Source organism: Haliotis rubra, unplaced genomic scaffold, assembly GCF_003918875.1.
Source record: "Haliotis rubra isolate DU_JTF1 unplaced genomic scaffold, ASM391887v1 Scf81, whole genome shotgun sequence".
NCBI classification, from domain to species: Eukaryota; Metazoa; Mollusca; class Gastropoda; order Lepetellida; family Haliotidae; genus Haliotis; species Haliotis rubra.
This window is the reverse complement of record NW_025767535.1, coordinates 79,631-89,373: the sequence shown is the minus strand read 5'-3', so window position 1 is coordinate 89,373 and position 9,743 is coordinate 79,631. Positions and strand designations below refer to the sequence as shown.

Here is a 9,743-nt window from a genome sequence, read left to right as displayed (position 1 = left end):
AGCTAAAAAAATCCCAATTAAAGAAGACAATACAGTATAAAACACGGGCTATAGATCGCCAACAACTGAAGGTAGATCACCATACTAGGAACCATGGGGACTGACATTACTTTTGCTACCTGAATGGATCCTAGCTGGATTTACACCATCCCTTCAGCCGCTGGCGATTGAAGGAAAATTTAGCCAACAGATAAAATAACAAAAATACTACATTTAAAATGTGATAATTTATATTTTACTTGGGACTTACGTACCCTCTCAGGAGGACAATACTTTTACGGTACTTTAACCCCTTTGAGGATACAGCCACTAACAATCTAAGTTTACTAATCTAAACTACCAATCATTAAAATACATCTATCTACATAACATATTATTCAAAATTCATCTATGAAATCAATTTCTTTTATAAAACCAATTATTAAATGAAAATTAACAGTGTTAAAAAGATCCTTAACGGTCACATGCAACGTAAAACACAACTTTGCAGATTCTGATACCTTTCGGTATGGACTTACCGAAACAAAGCGTCAAAAATGCAAATTCAACTTATAAAGTTGAAAAATAACGCGATGAAAAAAAACGCGCGAAATCGGAGTTCAAACGTTTCACTAATTTTCCCCAGACTTTTCTGGGGAATACGGGTTTCAACAGCTGGGCTGCGCTCATAGCACGTGCGCAGTGAAATAGGTTCGCGCAACTTGGAAGCGGGCTGTCTGGTGAATACTCGGTGAAGGCTTTGGTGTGAGCTATTTTCATAATGTTTTGTTGATATCTCACAGGCTCGAGCTTTTTATATGTTATGACAGTAAATAAACTGTTAATATAATTTCATTTGTCTATTTCACCACACGTTCTTCTTACCGAGTCACTTTCTCAGTTCGATACTTAAAAGCAATGTCATTATTTAGCGTTGACAGAATTTCTAACTGTGATATAGATATGTCGTTGTCACAGACAAAACTCAATGTCTGTTTTATTGACACCTATGTGTCTGCCTGCCTGTCTGCTAATGACAATATTCAATACACAACTGCGATCACTGACCACATGCAGTTTGAACTTAACACCCATCAGGCTATACACCATAAACAAAACGCATTGATTTATGGCCCGAGTTCGGTCTCTGTCACATTATGTAATTACACAGACAGGCAGGTGTGATACTTGAACACATGACATGTTATGATGTCTGTTGATTGTAAAATGTTATACACAAAAAAATGAGCATGTATTTACAAAGGGTTGTAGTCAAAAGGGCCGAAAGACAAAAGGGCCGAAAAAAAGAGTCAAAAGGGCCGAGGCTAAAAGTCAAATAGGCCGAAATGAAAAGTCAAAAAGGCCGAAAAAAGGGCCGAAAATAAAATAAAATTTAATAAATTACGTAGTAAAATAGTATGAATAGTGTTTAGTTTGTTGTTTTTTGTTTATTTTCAATGGAATTTGAACATGAGACTCAGTCTCATGACTAATCTGTGTGGGATGTTTGTTTTGGCTGTCCAGTGTGCACAGTGCCCTAAGACTATAAGAAGAAATCAGCATGCCTTAGAGTGTGATCAATGTCAGTCATGGACACACAGGATTTGTTGCACAGGGATGACTCGTGACGGCTACCTGGACTTATGCAGAAGTGGAGAAGAATTTAATTTCTTGAGTCATTTATGCAAGACATCTATTCCTAACTTCACTCTCCAGTTGGATTCTTCAATAGAAGCTCCATCAGTTGCTTTCGATGACACTCTTGAAGTTCAGGAAGTGTAAGTATATTCAACATCATAATGTATAACATATAACTTAATGCCGATCAAACAATTATATATATTATATATTTTCAAGTTTATGTATTTTAATAACACAATTTTCTATTGACATAACAGATCAATGGAGGAGGATATTCTTGCGGAGGAGCAGGAGGTGGAAGATCCTCTATACACGTTGGTATTGGACGGCTCACAGAAATCAAAACCCAAGCTGGTAGACAGGAATGGATTCACCTACGTAATAAAGGTATTGTTACATCTTAATCCTATTATATCAACCATACTATACCTGGATATTTCTATATTTAATGTTATTGTTTTTGACGTTATATTAACGTTATATTATTACATCTTTCAGGAGGTCACTCAGAATAAGATTGACTACAGATGTAGCAAACGTCCCTGTAAGGCAACTGTTGCCGAGACCAATTCAACAGGAGACAGAGTGCCAGGCAAACATAACCACAGCCACACAGCAGAGGCAGGCAAAATTGTTTCAGTCCAAGTAAGAGCTCAGGTGAGTAGTACTTTATATTGATTGATTCCTAATTAGGATTAGTTAAATTGTCAATTGAACATCTTTAATTGTTAATTGGTAAATGTTAACGAATTGAATTGATTCTTAATTGGATCAATCAACCTTGTTGTTATAGGTGAAGAGAACTGCAACGCAAGACCTGTTTAAGTCTGCTAGGTCAATAGCTGAGGATATCACCAGCGATATGGTAGATCCAATACTGCTATCCGGGAGCAGAGACAACCCTGAATATTTAGCTCGTATCGCCAACAGGTGTAGAGAAAAACTTCGGCCAAAGAATCCGAAAGATTTGGAATTGGAATTTGAAAGTCATACGAAGATGCTGCACGTCCTACCCCGTCCACCCCAAGTCCGATGCATTATGATGGATTTCGAAGCTGCCACATGGAAGGTATTTGATCAACTCCTCCCCGATGTCAAGCTACGCGGCTGTGTTTTCCATCTTACACAAGCCATCTGGCGACATTGCCAGGAACACATTCATTCATTCGTATAAGCATCATATTCATATAGCCACATGTTTCAAAGTCATCTTCTGTTCCTTTTCTTGTCTTGAGAGCGTCGTCACAGAAGCTGGTTGGTCTCTGTGACTACATGGAGCGACAGTGGATGAGTCACTCCAGCTTCACAGTGGTCAGTTGGTGTGTATTCAACCAGTCAGTCCGCACCAATTATGAAATTGTGTAAATTATGAACGAATGAACTTGTGTAAATTGCCATAATGTCATTTTTGTTAATTATGTGAACTTGTGTTGATTAAATATATGTATTGTCATTACATAAAAACTTGGCTACATGCTTTAGTAATGTTATGCTGATATTATGCTATATGTGTCAATAAATAATGTAAAACCTTTCTAAACTTTTTTTCTATTCGGCCCATTTGACTTTCACCTCGTCCCTTTTGACTTTTTGTCACGGCCCTTTTGACTTTCACCTCGGCCCTTTTGACTTTTTCCATCGGCCCTTTTGACTAGGCACTTCTCGGCCCTTTTGTCCTTCGGCCCTTTTGACTAGTTCCCTTTACAAAACCCAACATCTCTATATATACACACACAATGAGCCGTGAAGGCGGCATCTGCTAATGAACCAGCCGTTACACTTGAGTGCACACCCACCCGCTCTGACTGGGTTCGGTATCCGGCTGCTTCGTTTCGAGGGAGGTAAACCCAAGTACAAAATATTGCACTTTTGATTTGCGATTATACGCTTCTAATTTTGTTTATTTGTTTTTTCATAATCAGCAATGCATATTATATGTCGTGAAGAAGTGATAATTGTGTTTTAATTATGTTTGATTTTTTGGTTGCATGTGACCTTTAACTGTTTTCACATTGAAATATTTATCCCTTATGATGGAGAATTCAACACAGTCAAGCATGATATGCTTGACCATGACTCTCTCATCACAAGGGATACAAAATGGAGGGTCTTTACCTTTTAACAAGTATTTGTGAGTATAACGCGTACGGCCAATGCGACATCGTCGCATGATGACCTCTTCAAATCTGGACTGACAACCCAAGTAGGTGTAACCAACATAGGGTTTTATTTCATGTAATTTATTAATACCTACTTGGGTGTCCCACTTCTTTTGCATCAGATCACGGATGTAAGTTCTAATGCTAGCTTTAAAATCAGAGTATGGAATAAGAAGTGGTGTTACAGATTTGTTGAGTGCTGCCTTGGCAGCAAGATCGGCCATTGTGTTCCCAGAAATGCCAACGTGGCTGGGTAACCAACAAAAGACGATGTCGCATTGGCCAGTAGCAATCTCATTATATAATTCAATAATTTCTATTAAAAGTGGATGTTTACAAGACAGATTTTTAATAGCCTGAAGACACGAAAGAGAATCGGAAAAGATTATGTATTGTTTATATTTACGGTGTTTATTAATATATTTAAGAGCTGTTAATATGGCGTATGCTTCTGCTGTTAAAATAGAGCTGTTATTTGGTATTCGAGAAGATATTGTTCTGGATCCAATGACAGTGGCACAAGCCACTGCGCCACCATCCTTGGACCCATCTGTAAATAAGGATTTGTATGTATTATATGTATTTTTTAATTGATTATATTCTTGTTTATACTGTAATCCATTAGTTTCAGATTTCTTAAACTTTGTCAGATTTAGGTCAACTTCAGGCCTCACCAGTTGCCAAGGAGGAGAAGAAAGAAGACGGTAAGGAGATATATTTTCCAGCTCAATGCCGGCAGCAGAAATTAATTCTTAGCCCAAGAGGCGGAACAAGACTTTTTGTTGTATAAATCCTCATAAAGAGGATTGAAAACACAGTTAAAAGCATGATTAGACTCGTTAGAATAGAGTTTTGTTATATACTGTAATGATAATTTAATACGACATTGGTTAAGGGATGGCTCATCAGCTTCAACATAGAGGCTGTCAACAGGAGAGGTTCTAAAGGACCCAAGACAAAGTCTCAGGCCTTGGTGATGGACAGAATCAAGTAGTTTTAGGTGTCAGGCGGGATAATGATCGATATAGGTGGAGGAGGGTAGCTTGATCCCTCCCATTTTGAGTTGGAAGCAACTTTCAACAAATCAAGGGCCTTCAGGCATTTAGCTTTAAAGGGATTTAATATGCGGCAAAAAGTTAAATGGGAGTAAAAAATTAGACCCAAGAACTTGGCCTCCTTGACAACTTTGATGGGAGTGCCATTTAGAGATAGTTCTGGGTCTTTATGCGGTTTATATTTTCTACAAAAGTGTAGACAATTAGTTTTGGACTTGGAAAATTTAAAGCCGTTTTCAAGACACCATTTATTTATGTATTTTAACACAACTGCAATTGCCGTTCAATAGTATGCATATTTTTACCACGACAAGAAATAGTAAAATCATCCACAAAAAGTGATCCATCGATTGAATCGTTTAAAACTTTGGATTAACTGTTGATCTTGATACTAAATAAAGTGACAGACAAAATACTGCCTTGAGGGACACCCTGATCCTGATTGTAATGATCAGACAGGGTTGAACCCACTCGGACTTGAAATTGCCTGTTTCTTAAAACTGTGATATAAAAAGAGGTAAACGACCCCTCAAACCAAACTCATGTTAATCCTTAAAAATGCCATGCTTCCAGGTCGTATCATAAGCTTTCTCAAGATTAAAGAAAATTGATACAGCATGTTGTTTATTTACTATAGCATTTTTAACAAAGGATTCTAAACGTACCAAATGGTCAATGGTACTACGATTTTTCCTGAAACCACATTGAATATTTGTTATGAGATTATTGGTTTCAAGATACCAAGTGAATCTATTATTCACCATACGTTTCATGGTTTTACAGACACAGCTAGTTAGAGATATCGGTCTGTAATTCGACGGATCTGTATGATCCCTGCCAGGTTTTGCTATTGGGACTACAATGGCATTACGCCATGAAGGAGGAAATTCTCCAGACGTCCATATTTGGTCAAATATATCTAAAAGTGTCATCAGACATGGTTCAGGTAAGTGTTTCAGTAGCTGGTAATGTACATTATCATCACCTGCTGCAGTGTCGTGAGCCTGCTCAAGAGCTGTATGTAGCTCATGTAATGAAAACACTTCATTATAATCTTGACCGTTATTTGATTCGACATTAAATTTTGTCTTTTCCTGTTGTTTCTGATATCTCTGAAACTCAGGGACATAATTTGCCGGTGTTGACTTTTTGGCAAGAGTTTTGCCAATTTTATTTGCAATTTTAGACTTGTCAGTAATTAAGTTATCAGCAGATTTTGAACCTTTGCCTTTAATTCTTTGAACCATGTTCCATACCTTAGACATTGGGGCGCGTGAATTAATTTTGGAGACATAACTTCTCCAAGATTGTCGTTTGTTTTGTTTAAAGGTACGAAGTGCCTTTGCATAAAGTATTTTAAATTTATTTAAGTGATGAACAGTTGGATGATGGCGGAAATAATGCTCTGTCTTTTCCCTCGCTTTTCTACAATCTGTATTAAACCATGGTTTTCGTACATGTGGAGTCGTAGGGGACTTTGGTATACACTCATCAGCTATTTCATTTAAAATATCAGAAAAAAACACGAATAGGATCGGTTATATCACTGAAACATTCAGGTCTGAGTTTAGATGTGCATAACGTTTGAAATAAGGACCAGTCTGCCTTGGAAAAATTCCATCTCGTATACGATGGAGAGTCAGATGGATTAATTTTTGATAGGATAGTTGGAAAGTGGTCAGTTCCACAGAGGTCATTGTGGACTGACCAATCAAATTTCATTAAGTAGATTAGAGTCTGCAAGAGACAAATCTAGAGAAGAGTAGGTGCCGGTTGCAGGGTGCAGGTAAGTGCTTGAATCGTCATTGTATATACACAAATCATTATTGGAGATAAAATCTTCCAGTATTTTACCTTTTGAGTTAGTGTGTGTACCACCCCAGATCGGGTTATGGCCATTGAGATCACCCATTATAATACAAGGTTTAGGAAGTTGGTCATAGAGAGCTTGAAGATCAGACTGCTGAAGTGTTGAAGAAGGCGGAATATATAGAGAGCATATTGTAAAGGTAACGTGGTGAGTAAGTCTCACTGCAACGGCTTGGAGATTAGTTGAAAGTGTTACAGGACTATTGATAACATCCTGCTTAACATGTATTGAAGACCCTCCAGTGGCCCTGTCACTCGGAGCGGAAAAAGAATTATATGCAACGAACTGACGTAAATTAAAAATATCTGTCTGCTTCAGATAAGTTTCCTGCAGACAGAAAGCTGATGGTGCAAAATCTTGGACTAATAGCTGCAACTCATTAAAATTGGACCTTAATCCTCTACAATTCCACTGTACTATAGTTTTGGAATGGACTATCGTTTAGATGGGTTGCTTGGGGATCTACCCCGCACTGTCTTTAAGGGCGACATGCTATGTGCCCTTGGATGGGTGTGATCAGATACATACATTTCCTCCAGTGATCCAAACTTGTTAAACAATTTTATTTTATTATCTGACCCTTTAGGTGTTCGATTTGATTTGGACGTTTCTGTTCTTGTCTTGAATTTCGATTTTGCAGTTTATTTTTAATTTTCTATCAGGCTGAGGAGTGTTGGTTGTAGGAGATACGATTTGTTCGGTAGAAACTATTGTATCTGTCTGAGTAGACTGTCCAGGTGAGATAGACAGGGGGATATCCGTATTCACCCATGTCAGGTCAGTCTGACATGAGCTTGACGAAGTCATTATTGGTGAAGATGTTCTTTTTGAGGACGTTTCAGGTGTTTTGGTGACGGAGGCGTACGTTTCAGTGTGTTCAGTAGATTGGACAATCTTTTTTGCTTCAGCAAAACTGATGTTCTTGGAAAATTTGATTTGATTAATTTCCATTTGCCTTTTCCAAATTAAACATTCTTTAGAAAATGATGAATGACTTCAAGAACAATTTGCACATTTTTTTGTTATTACTGTCACAATCTTCTGTTACATGTGTATTCTCAGCACAGTGAGCACATGTAACAGACAATGTGCAAGTATTAACACCATGACCGTACATTTGACACTTAAGGATTTGGAATATATACTCTCCCAAAAAAGAAACGCATCATGAAAATAACAATTTCATGTAGCAAGGAATTAAAACGTGATTCATTTTACAAAAGGTTTTGCTCTGTTTATGAGTCCTATGGTGTTTATGTTTTGAAACAGCACAACAAAACGCACCATCCGTAAAATACCCGTATTTAACAGCATGATTTTCAATTTCGGCGTGTAGTGTCACAGAATACACAATTCACATGTAATGCACGTGCAAGTTGGGGATCAACGCAAAATGACACGTCTAAGTGAAGCCAACCATCATATCGCCATTGGTTTGCTTGAAGTGCCAACGTTCAGGCCTGGAACCTACCGAATTGACGTAGAATCTGGTTCAGTGATGAATCACGATTTCTATTGGAACGACGCGATGGAAGAATGCGGGTGTACAGACGTCGACGTGAACGTTTCGCCGACGCTTGCGTTCCCCAGGTGGACAGATTCGGCCGGGGAAGTGTTATGATGTGGGGAGCGATCACCTGCCGTAGTAGAAGTGATTTGGTGATGATCCAGGGCAACCTGTCAGCTCAATGGTACTGTGACGAAATCCTACGCCCACACCTCTTTCTAATCATTGATCGCCAGAGGGATTTGTTTCAACAGGACAATGCCAGGCCCCACACAGCACGTCACACTAGCGACTTCCTCCAGAACCACAACATCAATGTGCTCCCCTGGCCCTCAAGATCACCGGACTTAAACCCGATCGAACATCTGTGGGATGCCCTGGACAGACGGGTGCGACGCCGTAACCCTCAGCCCCAGACACTTCAGCAACTCTCACAGGCACTACAGGCAGAGTGGGCTGCGATTGGGCAACACGAGATTCTGAGACTTATTCGTTCGATGCCGAGGCGATGCCGTGCAGTTCTGGATGCCCACGGTGGTCACACGAGGTATTGACTTCAGCGCCACCACACGTCTCCATATGACACTCAAACTGACTTTCCTCGAGTTGGTGCCAAAGACGGATAAGTCTGCATTCCCAGTGTGCAATTTCGCTATATTTCATTGTCTCATAAAGCCTACAAGATGTTTCAAAATAAACCTAAAAATACAGTTGAAATTCCTATATGTGTATCTTTTTTGGGAGAGTATATAAGTCAACATTCAGATTGCAGTAACCTGCTTTGATTGACTTTGGAGGATTTGGAGCTGAAAATGAAAACAGATAGTTGTAAAACGTTTGACGAAAGATACTCCTTGATCTTTCATCTCGGATACAATATCGAGCTCAGTCATGTCTGCTAGAAGATGCTCACGGTCTCGAACAATACCTTTGCTAGAAATCAGCGTTCTGTGAGCAGAAACTAACACCGGGACTCCGATAAACATATCAGTTGATAACAGGTTGGTAGCTTGTTGTTTTCTGCTACATGCAATTAGCAGCGATCCTGAACGCAAGCGTTTGATGTTTTTTACCTCACCTGCAATGCCAGAGACACCTTTTGAAATAGCAAATGGATTTAATTTTAACGGAGTCTTGTCAAGAGTCTCTAGAACCAAAAACCATGGCCAGTAATCAATGAGTATAGAGGGTCGTTGCTGATCATCATTGTCTAGTGAACGTTTGGTTTTTTTGTTTGGGATTTGGTAGTCCATGATTGCTGGTATATTGGTTCGTCATCCAAGCTCCCCACCCACCACGGAGTATCATATAGACAATGCTAATTACAAGTGGATTTCCACCAAGGATACTAGGATGATATACTTATAAATAATTACTCCACCAGATTGGCCCATGAGCCACCGCCTTCTGGGCATAGGACTCTAGGCAAACTACAAAACTGAAATATTTTCGAATTTGAATATAATCATAAGCCAAGACATCTGACAAAACATTTTACAAAATGTCTAAAACTTCTGTATCAAAATATACAT

The 9,743-nt window shown here is 38.9% G+C and overlaps 1 protein-coding gene across 1 annotated transcript; it reads left to right on the top strand.

Annotated features, from left to right (window-relative positions):
* Positions 1–1,726: 1,726 nt before the first annotated feature.
* LOC124261812 lies at positions 1,727–2,298 on the top strand. Its single transcript, XM_046696188.1, has 2 exons — positions 1,727–2,007; positions 2,119–2,298. Exons 1-2 carry the CDS (start codon positions 1,882–1,884, stop codon positions 2,296–2,298), a joined length of 306 nt encoding a protein of 101 aa, XP_046552144.1. The 5' UTR covers positions 1,727–1,881.
* Positions 2,299–9,743: the final 7,445 nt, after the last annotated feature.

What these genes read in the sequence shown, in the direction of transcription:
- LOC124261812 (XM_046696188.1), top strand. Translation starts at nt 1,882, where the DNA reads ATGGAGGAGGATATTCTTGCGGAGGAGCAGGAGGTGGAAGATCCTCTA. An exon ending in GATTCACCTACGTAATAAAG is followed by an intron (nt 2,008 to 2,118) that starts GTATTGTTACAT and finishes TACATCTTTCAG; the next exon opens with GAGGTCACTCAGAATAAGAT.